We start from the raw sequence: 21386 nt of genomic DNA, 5'->3' as shown, positions 1-21386 counted from the left end.
ACTATACTTTTGTTGATCTTACTGATTTCGCAAATGTAAGATTGTTAAGTAGAGGAAAAATCTTGGAACGATTTGCTTCCTTATTTCCCAAAATAAAAGAGCATCTTGTTGAAAAAGGTAAGATTAAAAATTTCCCTGAAATTGAAACTTTGTCATACCAATGTGATTTGCAATTTCTGTGTGATATGGTGGCTCACTTGAATAATTTGAATACGAAGCTTCGGGGAATAGGTAAAATAATAAGCGAACAATCATAATTTATTCATGGATTTCAGTTAAAGCTATACCTCCTTGCGGAACAATTACAAAAGAATGATTTGACACATTTTACAAAGTTGAATGGTTTTCTAGAAAATAATAAGAACTATGATTTCTCTGATGCTAAAGATGATCTCTATGTAAATGGATCAAAAAATTTATCTCAAAAATTTGAATCACGTTTCTCCAAATTTAAAAATTTGAAATTGATTTTTGAATTTTTGCATAATCCATTTCAATTTGACTTAGGAAATTTGAGCAAGGAAATTACATCTTTTTTATCTTTCGATAAGTGTGGATTTGAAGACGACATGCTTACCCTGCAAAGTGTAGAACACATAGAAATTAAACAAAAATGTTCTAACAGAGAGATGTGGCTCACTATTCTGATAAATGAAATACTTCCAAATTTAAAGATAGCAATTTTAAAATTATTTTCCATGTTTGGACCCACATGGGTGTGTGAGTCAATATTTTGTACGCTATATTTTCTCAAGTCTAGATACATATCTCGGTTTACTGACATAAATTTAGAGGCAGAGCTAAGATGCTCATTGAGCCTAGATATTAAACCAAATTTCACGAAACTTGTTGATGAAAATCCCCATCAATTTTCACATTAAAGGTTAGTTGACCAACGTTGTTTTCATTAACCACAGTTGTGGCCACTATGAAAAATAAGTTGCCCACTAAGGCGTTATAATTTTTTCGTATGTCTATTACTTGTTGAAACTTCTTAATTACAGAATTGAGGTAAACAAAGACGATTCACAAAAATTTCACTTTTTACAATCATATTAACCAAAAATATTTATTTTATTCTTCATATTACTACTTCCTGTCTAAAGTGGTAGTACACTTTTTGAATCTAGTTTAATTGAAACATTCGCAACATCACAGCGGATATAGTTAGATTTAAAGGCTCTGATTTGGTTGTTTTTAATTTCGCGCAAAGTTACTCGAAGGCTATCTGTCAAAGCTGTTCCTAATTTAGCAGTGATAGACTAGAGGACAGTTGTAAAAAATAAATAAAGAATGAGCATTACAACTGTAAAAAAAAACCAAAAAACAATAACACAACAAGAAATGTTTGTGACATTTCAAAATTCTGGATTGGTTTGTATTTCGCGCAAAGCTACACAAAAGCTATCTGCACTAGCCGTCCCTAATTTAGCAGTGAAAGACTAAAAGTATGGTTGCTAGTCATCGCCACCCACTGCCAATTCTCGGGCTACTCTTTTACCAACGAATAGTGGGGTTGACTGATACATTATAGCGCCCCCAGGGCTGAAGGGGTGAACATATTTGGTAGAACGGGAATTTGAACCTGTGGCACTCAGAGCGCCTTAACCACCTGACCATGCTAGGCCTTTTCACAAGACTCTGAATCATATAAATAAGAAAAAGTAGATCCAAAACTTACATTTGGACTGAATGTAAACTAAACGCACCCAGTTTCTAGTGGCCTAATAAATATAATATTTTTGACTTATACATCGTAAATATTAGTTTATTTGTTGTTAATCGAGAAAATACACAATGGATTATCTCTTATCTTCTCACCGCGAGTATCGAAACCCGATTTTCGATTTTTAGCGTTATTATCACTCAGAATTAACGTTGAGTCCATGGGATTATCTCTGAAGTTCCGTTTACCTCTAGGCATTATAATAAAAGCAATCCCCAAACTAAACGTTTTTAAATGGGGGATCTAAACAGGGATTCTTATGTGGGGTCCAAACTTGATAATTGAGAGTGAAAAATCTTATTACATTAAGGACTTTCATAATGTAACTCAAATCCAAATTTTCTAAAATAGAGCTCTTAAGAACGAACACTAATTACGTTAGAAAACTTTCATGTTAAATTACAATTGGATCTTTCCTTTGCTGTTGGTTTATTTTTTACCTCCAGACAACATGTATCAAAGATGCAACAAAACTGAAACTGCATGAACTGGATAAAAATAGTATTAATATCATTATTTTCCCAACATTGCTACAGTGATATTTATGTCATTGAAGGTAATGTTAAATTGACTACAGTTTTCTACAATGCGTTTTAGTTTGTAAAACGTTGTCATGTGAGCTGTATTATTCGAGATCTCGATGATGTGTACTGGGGAGATATTTTAGAAGTGTGAAATTTGGGTGTTATCCTGGATGGTTGTGGTTCGAGAATGTTGGTGAGGTGTTGGATAAAATATTCGTGATAAAAAAGATGAACTCAGCGGATATAACTGTTAGTTAAGTACAATAAATGCTGAAATACTTGGAGGGAGCAAAAATGGGCGACTTTTTGTCGTTTTTTATTACAAGAAACAAAATTTATTTGTTTCTGCAACAAGATAAAATCTCTTTTGAGAAGTTGGTTAAGCCCGATGATGACTATAAAACAATAGATAAAGTCTAGGAAAATAACTCATCTGACATGTCATTCTGGTCTGGCATGGCCAGGTGGTAGGGCGCTCGAGTCGTAATCTGAGGCTCGCGGATTCGAATCCCCGTCACACCAAACATGTTTGCCCTTTCAGCCGTGGGAGCGTTATAATGTACGGTCAATCTTACTATTTATTTGTAAAAAGAGTAGCTCAAGAGTTGGCGGTGGGTGGAAATGACTAGCTGACTTCCCTTTAGTCTTACACTGTTAAATTAGGGACGACTAGCACAGACAGCCCTTATGAATCTTTGTGCGAAACTCAAAACGAACCAATATCAAACCTATCATTCTATATTGACTAAAGTTTCCTTATTTGTTTATTTTTCGTTAACACAAAGTTATGTGTGTGTGTTTTTCGTATAGCAAAGCCACAAAGGGCTATCTGCTCAGCCCACCGAGGGGAACCGAACCCCTGATTTTAGCGTTGTAAATCTGGAGACATACCGCTGTACCAGCGGGGGGCTCAAAGTTATGTAATGGGCTATTTGTTATGTGCCCAGCAATGGGTATCGAAATCCGATTTTTAGCAACTGATGTTAATGTTATAAATGGGATGCGTCAAATCATTGCTTTTATTAACTTCATAACATTAATGATAGGGGCATACTCCGGAAATCGGTTATGTAAGTAGGGAAATGGATAAGTGTGTGACTTATAATAATATAACTTACACAGAAATCTTAATTATGTGGAGGAAGAAATGTACCTTGATTGAGACAAATGGTTTTGAAACCGTGTTATTTTGTAAGTGTAAATGTAACAGAAATTATGGTTTTTATATGTAAGAATACCGGTTTATAAGCCTAAATAGGCCAAGACACTAGTTAGGCTTCGTTTAGAGCATAGTGTACGGTTCTTGAACCCTTGTCTAAGGAGGGATAATGTAATTGAAAAGGGTTTTGAGAAGGACTTGTAAGACAATTAAATAATTGAAGGTTTCTCACATGAGGGTACAATGATATCTTAATTAAGGGAATCCCGTGTTGTTGTTTTTTCATGATGAAATTTGAGGGCGGTGGGCAGGGGCGTGGATCCTGGGGGGATGGGGAGATACATCCCCCCTTCATTTTAGGTGGGGGGTATGGTGCATACAATCATCCCCTTCTAAAGTTTGGTCTATTGAATTGTTTTATTGCATCACAGGCCTACAAATTGTGTGTTTGTTCTTGTGATTCTCGTGTTCTTACCAATTGAATTACATAATTAGGCTTAGATGTAGGTTTTTTTAGCACCCGAAATGTACATCTTTAATATAGGTGTGCTTCTAAGCTTTTCGATCCAAGTAATAGTTCATAAGTATCAGTCAGTAGGCCTAAGTATACATGTAAGGCTTGCAAGCACTATCACAGAATCTACCTATGTCTTGTACGTAGTGTAAGATTAAGTAAAATTTTCATCACAAATATTGAACAGAGCATGAAATTCGAAAATATTGCTCCCAAGCGTAAACTCCTGTGATTTAGATCTGGCAGGCCATTTGTAGCTTATAGCTGCACCAATCTTATGTGTATATTGTGCGGTTTTCCTACGCCATTTGTTCTTATGCATGTCTAGCCGGTTTTATTGTTGAACGCTTTACTCTCTTTAGCTGCCGAATTCGCTGACCATAGTGTACATTTAGTGTACAGTTAACGACAGCTTCGGGCCACTCTGATCCTGACGCTCCCTTAATCACCCCCCTTCGCTCCCTTTAGTCCAGGGGTGGCCAACCTATGGCGCATTGCACGATTACAAGTGGCGCACTATACCCCAGAGATAAGAATGTACGTTTGCGGGTATATGAGTGTGAGTCCATTTATTAGGAGTTTGAAGTTGATGTGTGTGTGTTTGTGTATGAAGACGTTTGGTGCAATGATTTATTATGTAATTCAGTATATATCTTTATATCAAGACATAATAGAAAGAAGAGAAAGAGAAACTTAGATACAAAAACAGCAACCTAAAACGCATACGTGAATACACAAGAAGATATAGATACATTGAAAGAAACATAAATTTAAGGGTCAGATTAACTGTACGTTACAAACCGGATGTTAAATATTGTAACAAAAAGTGCAGCTCAGGATTGAAAGGCTGTTAAAGTTTGTGTGGCGCATCTGAATTAGAAGTGAAAAAAATTGGTGCATAGCAAACAAAAGGTTGGCCACCCCTGCTTTAGTCTGAGTCTCGATTTTACAACAGGGCTCATTAAACCTGTGTTTGTGGCCCTCATTAATCCATGAAATTTCAGATTATCACCGCCCTCTAATAAAGTGCTGATGCTTTATGGTAAAAGAACAATATATTCTCTTATCATAGACAGTAAAAATATTGTATTTCCTTGTATAATTAGAACACAAAACGAGCGATTTCAACGGCCTGAAGCCTCTACTCGAATTGTATTACTAGTTTTTGTTTAGGTGTTTTTATTTAATAGACGTGCTTATAGACATTATATCACAACACGTTTGTCTTTGATGAGCTTTAACAGGAATATAATATATTTGTAATTGTTTAAGTATTTTTCGAGAAACTTACAATTACTTGTGTTGTAACTAGCACACATTATTGTCCCAGCGATGACCAGGCGGTCAGTCGGTTCGGTAGTCACTGTGAGGTTCGCGTGTTCGACTTCAATACATTGTACAGTTCAGTCCTACTTCCATTCTGTTCTATCTTCGTTCGTTGTACGTTAGAGTTTTTCAATAAAGACTGTATTTTAGCTTGTTGAGTCATCTGGGAAACAGATTCCAATTATGACAAGCAAGCGTCTGAAACTTTCCGATATTAGACAATTCTTCAAGCCAGTTACTAGTACTACAAGTGACAATGCAGATGCAGATAATCCAACAACCTCGAGCAAAGGAATAGAAACTTGCCATACAGATAAAATACCATGCTCTTCAGAGGACGAGTTTGAAAATGCTTGTGCAACTATTGCACATCATGAACCACCAGATAGTTGTGAAACAAGTTTGTGCAGTAATGAAAAATCTGACACTCCACAGATACAGTGTAGAAAGCCATATCATCCACGACAGAAAGCAAAATCTCAAAACATCAACTTCCAGGGCAAGTGGTTTGATGAGTTCCCATGGCTGTACTTCGACAATCAGACAAAAAAAGTCATATGCTTTCATTGTGCCAAGGCGGAAAATAGAGGCATTTTACAGGGACATTGGAGAGGCCAGTGGAGTATACCTTCATATCCACTGGTTTTTGCAACTGGAAAAAGGCAAAACAGAAATTCAACGTACACCAATCCTCCTCTCAGCACAGATTTGCTATATCTCCAGAAGGTTCACTTGATGTAACTCCAGTGACTGCCCAGCTACATGATGGAAAAAAGAAACAGCAGGAAGAATGCAAAAGAAGTCTAGCCAAAATATTCAGAAGTTTACGTTTCTTACTGCGTCAAGGTTTAGCATTACGTGGATATACTGATACGGAGGGAAACTTCTTGCAATTAATGAAGCTCCTGGAAGAGGAAGATCCTGAGTTGGCGGCCTACTTGTCAAAGAAAACCACATTCACATCACCCCAGGCTCAGAACGAAATAATGGAGATGTTCAGCCATCAAATACTGAGGAATATAGCACATGAAGTGCAGCAAAGTAAAATATTTGCATTAATGGTTGATGGCACTCAAGATGTTACAGGTGCTGAACAGGAAGCAATATGTGTACGATACGTAGATGAGAACCTTGACGTCCATGAGACATTTCTTGGTTTGTACAGTGTTTCCAATACAACTGGTGAAACAATATCCTCGACTATACTTGATATGCTAACTAGACTCAATTTACTACTGTCAGGATTAAGAGCACAAACTTATAACGAAGCCGCTAACATGAGTGGTGCGTACAGTGGATGCCAGGCAAAAATAAAAGAGAAGCAATCGTCAGCTTTGTTTTCTCACTACGGAGCACACAAGGCTAATTTAATAATACAACATGCAGTTGAAGCTCGTGAATGTGTTCGAGATTCTATCCAGTGGGTACATGAACTTGGTGTCTTGCTTCAGAGGTCAGGCAAATACAAAACAATCTTTGACAGCCACAATGGTTCAGTTAAATACATCCGCCCACTGTGTCCAACACGCTGGTTGTGCCGCCTATCTGCAATTACATGTGCTAATGATCACTACAGTGACATTGTTGATTCTTTGTCTGAATTAGCAAATGAAAAATCAGATGTAGCAGTGAAAGCACAAGGTCTGCTGGACAGATTTGACAAAGGAAAGACAGTTTTAGGATTGTTGATGGCTGAACATCCATTAGATGCATTAGAGGAACTAAACCGTGCATTCCAAGCAAAATTAGCGACAGTATCTGGCATGATTGAAGCATCTGCAATGACAGTTAAGCAAATGCGGGTATTGCGAACAGAGGAAAATTACAACAAGTTATTTGATGAAGCCGAGAAAAAGGTAACTTCCCTAGATCTGGTGCCTGTTGAACTACCACGCATTCGCAGAACCCCCAGAAGGATCGCAGGTAATGGCTCAGCAGACAATTTTGTAACAGCTAGATATTACTACAGAAGCCAATATTTTGAATTTGTGGACACAGTCATAGAACATCTGACCATTAGATGCAATGCAGACAACAATGACTTGAGGCAATATCTGGCACTTGAGAACATGATCACATCTGGCAAGATTGACAACTCGGTTATAAACTTCTATCCAGAAATCAATGCACAACGGCTCGAGTTTCAGTTGCCAATGTTCAAAGGAACAACAAAAGCAGTATCTCTGAAAGGTGCGAAGGATGTTTACTTAAAATGCATGAAACAAGCCAGCAGATGTTTAGTGAAGTGTTTCTTCTCATGAAAATGTTGCTTGTATGTCCAGTATCCAGGTGCGAATGGGAACGCAGCTTTTTTCATTAAGACGGTTGAAGACGTGGCTAAGGTCAACTATGTCTCAGTGCCGCCTCAAACATGTGGCAGTTTGTCACACTCACAAAGATGAGGTCGACAAGACACATATAGAAGAGCTTATGAAAGAATTCATAAACAGATCATCACAAAGGAGTTCCAGGTTTGGGAGCATGTAGACAAGAGGACTAAATGAATCTTACTTCAATGAAATGTATGAATAATTATGTGCTACATTGCATTGATGTGCAATTTTCAAGAGTTTGCAAAGACATTTTAATTATTTTTATCAAACAACATGAACAATTTTTCAGTAGATATAAACTTATCAAGGGTAATTACTAATTTTATTAATATTTGAAAACGTAATTCATGTAATGAAAGTTATTTGTAACCTTGTCAAGTATAATGGCCATCTTTTATACTGTGCAGTGTGCAGGAATAAATTCATGTGGCAGTTAATTAATGACACATTTGTCTTTATTCTATTAACATTTTGAAAACTGTTCACAACACCTCACTTATACAAACCTACATGGAAACCTTGAGTATCGTGGCAACAAGATTACTTTGTGACTGCATGTCTACAGCTTTCAGGTTCACGTAATCAGGGATTACCAATTTGCAAATTGAACAGTCCACATAAGTGGATTCAAAAATTATCCCCCCCATCGGGTGTAAAAAATCTACGCCCCTGGTAGTGGGACAAGAATACATAAACATTATAGTTTGGAAATATTTAATATATCTCTATTTGAGGCATAATTTCTCCAATAGAAACAAATTACCATTCACTCCAATTGAAAAACATATAAAAATATAGCAAGTACCGACTAAGTCTCATGATACAGTAATATTTTGTATTTTACCTTAGACCATCTCATACCCAAACTTCGGTACATTAGTAAAGGGCTAGAGAAGAGTAGGGCTTACGATGTCAAATATCGGGTTTCAAGCACAGGTAGCCCATTGTGTAGTTTTGTGCTTAACTAGAATCAAACCGATAACAGTAAATTAAGGTATTGGTTTATAACTTTAACGGAGAAATATTTCCATGTTTTTCTGCCCAATTTAAAAAGTTGGAGTAAATTTTATGGAAAAGAAAAAAAGCGCAAATCCAGTGAAAGTCGTAAGAATAGTGTAAGTTAACTCAGAGGTCGTATGTTTTCGAGGTAGAATTATAACATAACCCACTTTAGCTGACTCTACAGTTTCTAACTAGTGTTTAAATGTCATGCAAATTGATAAAACGAAGCTCTCGTCATTTCGTTTCCGTTAAAATATTTCCATTTTGATTATCATGCCGAGAGTAGCTTATGCCTGCTAAGTGCAGTGAGCCTGGGAAAAATATCTACTGTGATGGATCCTTTACCCTGGTCAACTCGTCAGCCGGCCTGACGGTTAGAGAGAACACGTCAAGAAACTTCCTGAATATATGCATTCATTACACGCACTTCATGGAACACAGGCGTTCATTATTGATAGACAGACAACCCTCGCATTCGAAAATAATTCAATACATGCGCGCATACATAAAAATGCGCGTGCGTATTTTGCATTCTTTATAAATATATCTTTCAAGTTGCATATTTGGGAAAACTCTATCATATGTTTACTGCAGATGTACATGGTTGTTTGGCTTCTTTATATATCCCTTCATCTGCATAACCTCATAAGGATTACTATAAAAAGGTAATGAGTCCACTCTATTGCCGTTTGTAGTCAGATGAAAGTACATATCATTCGTCGTTTTTATACTTTAAAACAAATCAATCTCTTGAATATTAGGCTCAGTGATGGGTTACAAGGACATAATTTGTGTCTTAAACTAGAGCTCAGAATTAAACACTGTGGGCTATTTGTGCTCTGCCCACCACGGGTATCGAAGTCCTATTTTTAGCGGTGTGAGTCCACAGACATGCCGCTGTGCCACTGAGGGCACTAGAGGTCAGTCTAAAAATAAATATATAAAATTAGGAAGATAGATCATTATTAGTTTTGACTAGATATATATCATTTTTATCAGAAAAGGCTAAAGGATAAAAACACGAAATCTTATTTGTAAAAAAAAATTAAAATTAAAAACACAGAAACAAACAAAAACACAACAAGTACAGAAACTCATCCAGTTCATTCGGTTTTGTTCTCTTCCCATCAAATCTGAAAAAGCAATTATATATATGTATGTGTGAAAGTATATATTTAAAAACATAAATTCGTCAGACAACAATAATTTTTAAATAATCACCTTGCATCTTTTTTTTCCCCTTAAAAGAATAACAACAACTGTTCCTATCACAAACTGCGTTTATTTACCCTTAGCACCACAAAACGTGTATGCTACAGTTTAAACGTGAACTGGCAGGACTTGTTATAAATACGAAAATACTGCGAATAAATATTCGTAAAAATGAATTGTACGAGTTATCGCATCGCAAAAATTTAAAGGTATGGTACATAAGTAAATACAGTATAACAATGCTTGCAGTAAGTAAATACAGAATAACAATGCTTGCAGTAAGTAAATACAGTATAACAATGCTTGTGGCCTGGCATGGCCGAGCGCGTAAGGCGTGCAACTCGTAATCCGAGGGTCGCGGGTTCGCGCCCGCGTCGCGCTAAAACATGCTCGCCCTCCCAGTCGTGGGGGTGTATAATGTTACGGTCAATCCCACTATTCGTTGGTAAAAGAGTAGCCCAAGAGTTGGCGGTGGGTGGTGATGACTAGTTGCCTTCCCTTTAATCTTACACTGCTAAATTAGGCACGGCTAGCACAGATAGCCCTCGAGTAGCTTTGTGCAAAATTCCAAAACAAACAAGCTTGCAGTAAGTACAAAGTTCCCCGCTAGTACAGCGGTGAGTCTATAAATTTACAACGCCAAAATCAGGGGTTCGATTCCTCTCGGTGGACTCAGCAGATAGCCCGATGTGGCTTTGCTATAAAAAAATACACACGCACGTAACAAGTAAATACAGTATAACACTGTTTGCAATAAGTAACTAGAGTTTAACAGTGTTTACATAAGTTTACTACAGTATAACAGAACTTATAACAAGTTACTACAGTATAACAGTGCTTATAATAAGTTACCACAGTATATTCCTGCTTACTACAAGATTTTGATTGTTTTTTGTGTGTTTTTTAAACCTGTCTGCGCAATGAAATCAAATATTTTTAATGCAGTCAGTTCTAATATTTGCAGTTTTTCTCACAGGTGGGACTACCTGTAAATCTGTCTAGGTTCATATAAATCACATTCTTTATAAGAAAAATGAGCAGATTCAACTCTTTGTTGCCTTTCCGATATGTTAGTCATCTTCACAGTGCTCGATAATCAAATTATTTAACTGTTAGACTCCAGCCCGTGGGGTGGGGATAGACTGTCTAAGACGAGGTCATCTCGCTCGCGGCTCTATGGTTGTAGGTGAGAATCACGGTGTCTAGGCCCCGCCCGGGTCGGTCTACAAAGGCTCGTTACAGAGACCCACGGCTGCCGCAGCCGTTTTTAATTACTTCGAGTCATTAAAGAAGAAATACGTATTAGTAAATTCCATCAGCGATCTTTCCGGCAGACTGTTCATTATTGATAGGTCCCATTTCATCATCGGGCCGTGGAGCCGACCCCTCTCGCCGCAGTCTCTCCTAATTAAAAGGCCTGTCGCTATTATGGATGGTCTTTCTAGAACAGACAGACGGCTCGTGCACACGAAAGAATCAGACACGTGACTCTGTCTTCCCCCAATCTTTTAAGTGAAGGCCGAAATATTTCTTTGGTGAATTTGATGTGTAACGTCTAGGATCACGTATGAAATATACAACTTTTCGTTGTTAAACTGGTATGAAACGTCTAAAATCATGTATGGAACATACGAATTTTCTTTGTTAAACTAGTGTGAAACGTTTAAATCACGTATGTAACATAATGAATTTTCTTTGTTAAACTGGTATCAAACATCTCAAATCACATACGACATTTTTATGGTAAATCTAATGTTAAACGTTTAAATCATGTGCAAAACATGTGACTTTTAAAATCACGAATGAAACATTTCTTTGTTAAACAGATGTGAAACGGCAAAAATCACGTACGAATCGTATAACATTTCTTTGTGAACTAATTGTGGAGCGCTAAAAATGCATGTAGGGAACATGCGAAATTTCTTTGTTAAATAGGATATTAAATTTTTAAAATCTTGCATGAAACACAGGACATTTCCTTGTTAATCTGGCGTGAAACGGCTATCAACATATAGAAGCTTACGTTCACAGCTGACATTCTTATATTGTTTATGATGTCACAAAAAAAAAGGGGATTCAGGAAATCTTGATGCAAAGTAAAAAAAAAACAACAACCTATAATTCGAGTGCTTTCGAAACGTGGACCTTTCTTCTTCAGGGACTAATTGATTTTGTTAATGTAACACTTGATTAGACCCATACTTTTAACATAAAAACGTCAAGAAATGTAATGTATTCAAAACACTTGTAGACTTGTCAGAAACAAAATGTTGAACTGAACAAATGAAGAACAGAGTACATAATTAAATTTTCATAGCGTAGAAAGAAAATATTAGTACATGTGGAACAGCAAGTGCCCAATAAATGTATGATAATTAATAGCAATGCCTAACAAGCATACTAGTAATAATATTAAAGTGAAACATATATAGAAGACCAAATGAACATAATCTATACGAAGACGTAATAGTAATAATATTAAAGGAAAACACACATACGGTACCTAGGTAAAATAATAATCTCTAATAATATGTAATAGTAAAAATATTTCAATAAATATGTACGTATAAGACCATAATATTTGTATGTGTATATATATATATATATATATGCACGAATGTGTCTTTTTATCTCTGTGTGGATCTATTCCTTATGCACAGCAACGTCTTTAAAGCTCCAAACTCGGGTACGTATGCAACCTTATGCTGAAAGTTACATGGGCTATGTGGCCTTAGAGCCCGTTTTGAGGTCAAAGTGACCAATATAGCAAATTTTGGCAAACAGGACGACCAGTTGATCTCAAATTGAAAAGGCCGGAATTTTTGATAATGTGTGATCATGAGGACTATTATTTACATTTATTCTCTTTGTGAGAACTTCTTTTAATCATTCTATCCATGATCGGCTATGTGTTAAAAATGTTTAAAAACTTCGTGGAGCCTTCATGTATGCTCTTTCCTCCCTATCTCTTTCTTCTATACATACATCCCTACTCTCTACCTCCCCTTATCTGAAAAAAAAAACAAAACTAGTGCTTTCTCCCTCGAACATGCACGTAGACTTTATAAACTAAATACGTTTGCTTCACTCATATCATTTGTTTTGCTTGCGTGTACTCGCAAGAATCAGCTATACGATTACTTCACGTAAACGTTTGGTATCGGCAAAAATTTTCATTTACGTTGTGTTGCAACGAGAAGAGAATAAATAAATTCTTATTAAATGGAAAGTTAATAAAGTCAGAGTACACCGCAAACTACAGTTGACTATACAACAGAAATAAGAACACTAAAAGGTAAGGAATTTTGTTTTGGCAACTTGCCGTCCCTAATTTAGCAATGTAAGACCAGAGAAAAGGCTGCTAGTCATCACCACTCCCCACCAACTCTTGGGCTTCTCTTTTACCAACGAATAGTGAGATTGACTTTCACTTTATAACGACCCCACTGCTGAAAGGGCGAGCATGTGTGGTGAGATGGGGATTCGAACTGTTTATTTAATCAAAACAACCTATGATATTTAAGGGCATTTTGATCCTAGCAACGCGGCTTCTCTGCTATTCTGTAATAATATGTAATAATAAGAGTAAATTGGCATAATCCTCTAAAACAAGGTGTAATTGATAACAACATTGGATAAGCATGTATTTCATTAATCATCAAAACAAAGATAGGTTAGCCGAATATCAGTTGTTTGCGGAAGGCCAAAAAACAAATTAACAACTTTACAAGACTAAAGCTATTTCAACAAATATAGAAAACAATATTCATATGGTAACTTACATAGCGTTAAAACTTACAATGTACGATGCATACTATAGGAACGTTGAAATTGGCATACTTTTAGTGGAAATTGAATATAGAGAAATAATGATAAATTACCACTTACGAAACCCCATAATAATGTTGAATGTTTTCTGTAACAATACTGAAATCAACATATCTGTTAGAAACCTAAATAAATTACCAATTATGTAACAATATAACAAAGTACAATGACTGCTATAACAATATTGAAATCACCATACCTGGTGGAAACCTAAGTAAGTTGCCACGGTGTGAGAAGCATAGAAAACTTCCCCTTCACAAGTGATTATCAGCATAAATCCGTTGAGTGTCTGAAATAAAAGGATTTTCATGTAAATGGATTACTCCTTCCACGAAAATAAAGTATAAATATGTAACACAGACATACTGTTAGTGTTAAGTGTATATTTAAACACAAGATATCCCACAAGGGTCATCAGGATAAGCGATGTCGAGAAACCCACTTGTTGAGAAATATATATGCAAAAAACGGCTCGTTTGGGTTGAGAAAATATTTTACATAGAAGAGCGAACAACGTTTCGACCTTCTTCGGAACATAAAAAGTCACCTTCACACGTTTTCGAACACTGCAAGTCAAATAAACACAACATAACCATAGAAAACACTCAAATACTAAATAAAGAAACAAACATAAACAAACGCAAAATTAAAGAAGCCTTACTTATACAACAACTTAAACCCAAAATAAACCAATATAAAGGAACGCCTTTATACCTATATTAATATAATAAAATAAAATAAAATTGTATATTCAAACATCTAACACCGCCCTCTACATTCCGACACTCAGTTACACAACCCCTTTCAAACATGTGGTCAGCTTCCGGTCAGTTACCTCTTTCTTTGTGAACCTGACGATGACCGAAGAAGGTCGAAACGTTGTTCGCTCTTCTATGTAAAATATTTTCTCAACCCAAACGAGCCGTTTTTGCATATATATTCACCAGGATAAGATAACATCAGAAAAACGCTCAATAATGCGGGCGCTTTTGAAAATGGACTTTACTTCATGAGAGCCAATTTAAGGCACACTTCTGAAGAGCAGAAGAGGTAAAGAAATCCGCCCGCAACGACTTATAAATCGGCTTCATTTGTTAACCTGCGACGTATAAATCACACTTTTTATTAACTACCTGTTCTTTCTCTACAGTCTGTAAGGCGAGAAGATGTCTTTTCATAATGTCTAAATGTCCATGAAACTAAAACCTTGAATTCGTATGTGAATTCATAGAACGTTAACGTTATTATGATTAGTAAGGCGGAAATTAATTTTCATGTTTAGAGGTCACATGCTTTGAGGTTATAAATGGTTCTAAAGGAATCAAAATTCGTAGTTCACAGTAGGTTCTGCCTGTATAGGAGTATCTCAGTAAAGACGTTTCGGCAAATCCAAGATCCTTACATCTGAAAAGGCAAATGTAAGAATCTGAATTCATAAAAATATTTCACAAAATACGTTCTGATGCATCCAACATTTTTACATCTGGAAAGGTAAGTGTAAGAATCTTCCATCCTAGAATAGAAATATCTCAGTAAAGAATTTTCGCTGGATTTAAGCAGGTGCAAAAGACATTTTTACATTTGCAAGGGCAAGTGTAAAATGTGTCGTGTCAGTTATAAGATCATTTTACCATGGAAATCACCTTTCCTCACTTTAAAATTAAATAATGATGTCATTTACCTAACCCAGTTGTACTCAAAACATATCTAAACATTATGACAATAAACATTAGTGGTATGCTCTGAAGAATGGAACTAATGTAAAAATTAACTTGTTTACTCTGTTTTACTTCGAAATAGTTCGAAGTAAATCTGGTAGCCGTCGCCACATAACTAAGTTTTCTGAGTGTAACACTGACGTGGTACTTACAGCTTTAGTTGCGTGGCTTTCCTTTGCATGCAACAATATGTCTTCATGTGCGCGTGATACAGAATGTTAGCAGCCCAATAATCTCAATATTTACAAACAATTTTCACTTTCCAATTTTTTAGGAAGCTATTTCAGTGTGCGTTTTCACGTGACTTAGCATCTCGGTAAGTGAAACGCTTATAGGCTTAATAAACTTATATCTTACAAGATGCTCGAATAGATATAGTCAAGTAAAAATACAAGTTTGTCGATATCCATACGAAAAACTTGTGAAAAAGGCGGTGTGGCTCAATAAAGGGAAAAGGAAAGGAGGGGTTGTAAAAGGCACTGGCTGCTAGTTCCCACGCCACCTATGAACCCGACAGATGAATTTCAGTAAACAGGTTACAGTTTAAGCTTCGGATTCGAGTTTTTCAAAACTCTTACATAATAGAAAGTTAAGTTACGGAAATATCGAGAGAGATGGAAAAACACAGCAAAAAAGAATTTTCGAGGATCACGTATGGTAACCAAAAATGTCTGCCTATTTTAAAGATACAACCTCAAATTTCTGACGTTGTTGGTAGACTCTCAGTATTGTAACGTTTAACAACTGATTTTAACAGCTTTACAAACAAAGCAATAAGATAAACCACTCGATACTAAAATTTTATGTTATAAGATTAAACAAGTAAGAGGACATGGACAGCATCTTTATCTTCATCGATCAAAACAAAATATTTTTAAAATATATATATACTCACTTTCTATACTGATGTTTCTTTCTAATATTACAATCTTTAACATTCCTCCGAAAGAGCATGTAAAAAAATTACATCTTTTACGAAAAGAAATTCCCCCAGTGGCTCAGCATCAAATCTGAGGACATATATAACGCTAAGAATTGGGATTAGATACCCCTGGTGGGCAACTCACAGATTGTCAACTTAAAATAGCTTTACCCTTAACAACCTAACAACAAAATAAACAAATTTATAGTTTGGAAAACTGAAATTTCATAACTCTACCCCACCACGCACACACACAAGTGACATAGTTGTATGTCTGTGGACTTACACTGCTAGGAAGCAGGTTTCGATATCCGTGGTGGGCAGAGAACAGCTAGCCCTTTGTGTAACTTTGTGCTTAATAAACAACGTGACTCTCATCACTAACACGACATAAGTAGCACAGGCAGAAGCTGAATGGAAAAAGTACCCTTAGGCTTCTGCTCTTTTTCCCTTCTAGGTGGCCTATACATATTAAAACATAAACTGAACCCAGAAGAGACAGCAATTAATCAAACCTAATTCTTTACAAATGACTCTAGTTTTCCCAACGTTGCGTGACTCTACTCCATACGGTGCGAACTGCACTTTATCGGTTTTGTCCTTGCCAAAATCTTTATGAGAAAGAAGACAACTGGGTGATTCAGAGTTTTCCGTACTGACGAAAAATGGCATGTTTTCAGAAAACATTAAATATATTTGTGTGTATAAAAATAAGTGATTTAGCTCTTTTCTTTCACCACTAAGTTTCTTAATATGAATTTAATAATTGAGTCAATAAGAACGTAGGCTATTCTTAACTACCTCCACAGATATACATCACCTAGTGAATACTTCATGAAGTTTAAACTTGCTCGTGGTTACTCGGGTGCAAGAAGACTAGAATTCACTCCATGAGAAAATATTCTAGCGGGTCATACCCGAAGACATAAACATAATTCGTGGACCTTTCTTTCTTGAAGTAATTCTGAACTTGCCATAGATATACATATTTTTAGCACTGTGACGTTAACTTTAAAAATAGGGTTCCCGCCACCAACGTGTGTTTTTTTCTATTTTTAAATCTTCAATCTCTGTCACCTATAACGCCAAATACATCTTATGTGAAGATCATGCGTTTTAACTTTCATTGACCTCTGACCTCGCACTTTTTTGTACTCATGTCATAAGTTGTAGTTTTTTTTAAATAATAACGTTAAAAACTGACCACGTAGTTTGGTAATTCCAAGCTCTAACCTCCCAAATTTGTTCACAAAATATTGGTGTTGGTTTAAATGTTTTGAACTATTTCTGTGTATCAACATCTACATCATGTCAACAAAGTGAGACTATAAAACAACGTACCCTAGAGTTAGGTGGAAAACTACAATAAAGAGCCCTTACTCTTCAATCGCTCAGTAATTAGTATCCCATATCCAAAGATATGCTAAGAGATGTTCTCTCAGTTGGATAGCGACGTAGGGCGATTAACAGACCTGTCACTGAATCTTCGTGAAGTTAATAACCAGAATATTAACACCTTACAATTACCGTAAGGTTCATACATAGTGGTCTAAACTAGCTAATCAAAACCCGTTATATCTTAAGGTGGCAATGAAATTCAACTTATCAACATTCGAAAGTCCTACGCTGACGTTCACAATATTAGAAGAGCTGTAGTAATCACACTGGGAGGACAGGCACTGAGGTCCCTGGAATCCCGTCTTCCCTGGAAACAGGATATGAGGAACTAAAACCAGGTTTCCTCTCCTGCCTCTTATATATGGGTTCAACAATGTCAGGCAATTACTTTATTATTAAAAATAAATAAATTCAACGAAGTTACTAATAAAACTGTGTTATTACGACGCCCATGAGTTTATTCATGTGGTTAAATAGGCTTAGGGTTCAATATCGCACATTTAAATTTGAAAAAAAATTAAAAATACATGTTATTTAATGATTGAAAAGTTGATGTTTCTTACATAAGAACAGGCTATACTTTCGAATCTGTGTTGAAATGAAAGAATTTTGACGTTTTAAGCTTACCTCAAAAACTCAAAAACGTTTTAAAGTCGGTGATTAGTAGAAAAATACGAGTATATCTGTACAGTCTTAATATGATATAGTTATTATTCTCGCTGTTAAGCACTACTTAAAATTTTACATATTGTTTGTATCAGCCTGACATGAAATATTTAACGGAATTCCATCGATACTCACTATTATATCCAATCAACTATTCCAATGCCAACGTACAATATAACCAAAGTTCACTGAGTGGCTAATTAATAGAACAATACCTCACCCTACAATACAATCAAAGTTCGCCGAGTAACTAGTTAATAGAACAATATGTACCGTACAATATAACCAAAGTTCACTGAGTGGCTAATTAATAGAACAATACCTCACCCTACAGTACAATCAAAGTTCGCCGAGTAACTAGTTAATAGAACAATATGTACCGTACAATATAACCAAAGTTCACTGAGTGGAGAAAGAGTGGAACGAAGTCAAATTAAGCATCAGCAGCGTCCTCTATCTTCGGTTTTTTCAATCACAAGTGCTTTGTTCACTAGCTGTGTTTTGTAAACTGAAATGTGTATTTGTTTTTTCTTATAGCAAAGCCACATGGGGCTATTTGCTGAGCCCACCGAGGGGAATCGAACCCCTGATTTTAGCTTTGTAAATCCGTAGACTTAAAGCAGAATTGATTTCTCCTTACAAATAATATTTTGTTCTATACAATTTAAAAAAAAAAGATATGGCGAGTTTCATAAAAAAGATAGGCCCGGCATGGCCAGGTGGGTAAAGGCGTGCGACTCGTAATTTGAGGGTCGCGGGCTCGCATCTCCGTCGTACCAAACATGCTCGCCCTTTCAGCCATGGGGGCGTTATATTATAACAATCAATTCCACTATTCGTTGGTAAAAGAGTAGCCCAGGAGCTGGCGGTGGGTGGTGATGACTAGCTGCCTTCCCTTTAGTCTTATACTGCTAAATTAGGGACGGCTAGCGCAGATAGCCCTCGAGTAGCTTTGCACGAAATTCAAAAACAAACAAACAAATGATTGAGAAACAATGCTACTGGTAAATGTTATAATGCTATATTTTCAGAACAACGCCTGTAATTTAATGCTAAGCCTTTAAGTCCATAAACTTCTTAATTTGATGACTTTTGTTATTTTGAAGTTTTAACTTTTTATCTTATAGTTACCACGAGGACCGAACTACCAAATCATGAGCACGTGAAACTGTCCACAACCCAACGTTCGTCGCTATGAAATAATATATATACATATACGGTCAGTAAAACCGTAACAGAAAAACACTATAGGAACAAGAAATGCAATACAACTTGCACAAATGCACATTTGTTTGTATAAAATTTTATTTGAAAGTGATTCAACAATTCTCATGTATTGTACGTAATGGCACAAAAACACGAAGATACTGAACTAAGAAAGTGACCTCTGTCGGTACAGCCAAACTACGTACACGCATATGTGTACACGCATAAAATAAGGTCGATGGTATACAAACATGCGATATAGCTTAAACTTACACATGTAAGGGGTGGTGGGCGGTGCTCCCCCGGAAACTGTCGTGACTCTAATTGCAGGAATGGAGGAGGGGAGATATAAGGGATATTATTGCTCGCTTCATCAACGGTTAGGGTGGGGGCAGTTAAAACTCCATTTTTCTACCATTATTTTGATGGTTCCCATAGAAACGAAGCCTAACAGTGGTGACGTAGACCTGTCATAATTATGCCAAATTACTTCGGGACACGTGTAGGGTGAGGAGAGGAAAAGGGATTTAATCCTATATTTCGACAATGTTATGGAATCAAAAATGTTTTCACGAACATGAAAGTAAAGTGATAAAAATTTACCAATAGTTCCTCACTGAGTATATTTATAACGACTATAGCATTTTTAAATATCAAAACTCGTAAGAACAAACAATAAAAATACCAGAAAGCATAGTTTGATTATTCTTATTGCATTTTGTTTGTAAGCTTGTAAATATAATTGTAAAAATTATTTTAAAATGAGAGGATTTTGGTGAAATACAGTTTCACCTTCTCGACATCACTGAGTTTCACCTTCTGTTTGCGCACCCTAGTTCCAACCTGCCTACTTTAAAGGAAATAGTGTGGTCCACTATGATCACAGACATAACAGAAGTTTAGTGTTCTATTATACCCAAGAGGTACAAACTATGGTAATCAGTAAGCGAAATTTGTAGATACATACAAACATAGAACCCAAATAAAATATTAAAAAATAACAAAAACGAAAACATATTTGTAGATGCAAAGATAGATAAGCACACACAAAAAAGATGGTTACGTATACCATAAATACCATAAAGGTAAAAGTATCACAAAATAGGCTTGCTAAATCACACAGGTAAAGAAGAAAATTATATGAGATAAGAGTGATAGCTTTTGTCTCTTAAAAAAGTGTATGGGAAATCTTTAACAAGCACAAATAGAAACAACAACGATACAAATAAATGTTCTCCAAGTTAGAAAAAAGAATTGTGTATTTTCTTTTTGCAAAGCCCCATTGGGCTATTTGCTGAGCCCACCGAGGGGAATCGAACCCCTGATTTTAGCGTTGTAAATCCAAAGACATACCGTTGTACTAGCGGGGGCAGAAGAAAGAAACCTAACGATTTTAGTTTAAATATGTAAAGCAATTTAGCCAATTTCATTTTTCACGATCGAAAATGAAAACGCTATTTATGAATACAGTCGAACTAAAAATATTCTTACGGGTACGATCGGTTTTGTTTGTAGAGCACATACACCATGGGCTATCTGTTCTATGCCCAGCACTGGTATCGAAACCCTGTAAGTCCTCAGACATGTCGCTGTGCTACTGTGGGGAGGGCAGTACGATCGAAGTTGAAACATTCACTGCAGTATATTTGAAGTGCTTTTTTATGGAAAGTAAATCTAAAACAAAAACGGATCCTCTGGCAACATGTCATTTCTATATTTTCTCTTTTCTTTAAACGGGATTTTATGCGAATCAAAAACTTATCACAAGAGTAGAAACCTTTACCTCCTTTTCCGAATTTAGCTAATTATATGTTCACAACATAACAATCAAACCCAGTTACAAGTGTTTATA

General features: G+C 36.1%; 1 protein-coding gene across 3 annotated transcripts in view; it reads right to left on the bottom strand.

Moving 5' to 3' along the window:
• LOC143258390 (uncharacterized) overlaps window positions 1-21386 on the bottom strand; it is a 139667-nt gene that overhangs the window by 40612 nt on the left and 77669 nt on the right. For 2 of the 3 annotated variants that reach the window (XM_076517262.1, XM_076517261.1), the window contains exon 4: window positions 13824-13913. In XM_076517262.1, the coding sequence (XP_076373377.1) occupies window positions 13824-13913 (90 nt within the window). Of the gene's footprint in view, window positions 1-13823; window positions 13914-18463; window positions 18662-21386 lie in introns of those variants that run through there. The other variant, XM_076517263.1, reaches the window with a different exon arrangement.

The sequence above is a fragment of the Tachypleus tridentatus genome, chromosome 8 (genome assembly GCF_004210375.1).
Source record: "Tachypleus tridentatus isolate NWPU-2018 chromosome 8, ASM421037v1, whole genome shotgun sequence".
In the NCBI taxonomy this organism is placed as follows: domain Eukaryota; kingdom Metazoa; phylum Arthropoda; class Merostomata; order Xiphosura; family Limulidae; genus Tachypleus; species Tachypleus tridentatus.
Note: the sequence above shows the minus strand (reverse complement) of the source record. Positions and strands in the feature narration are given on the sequence as shown.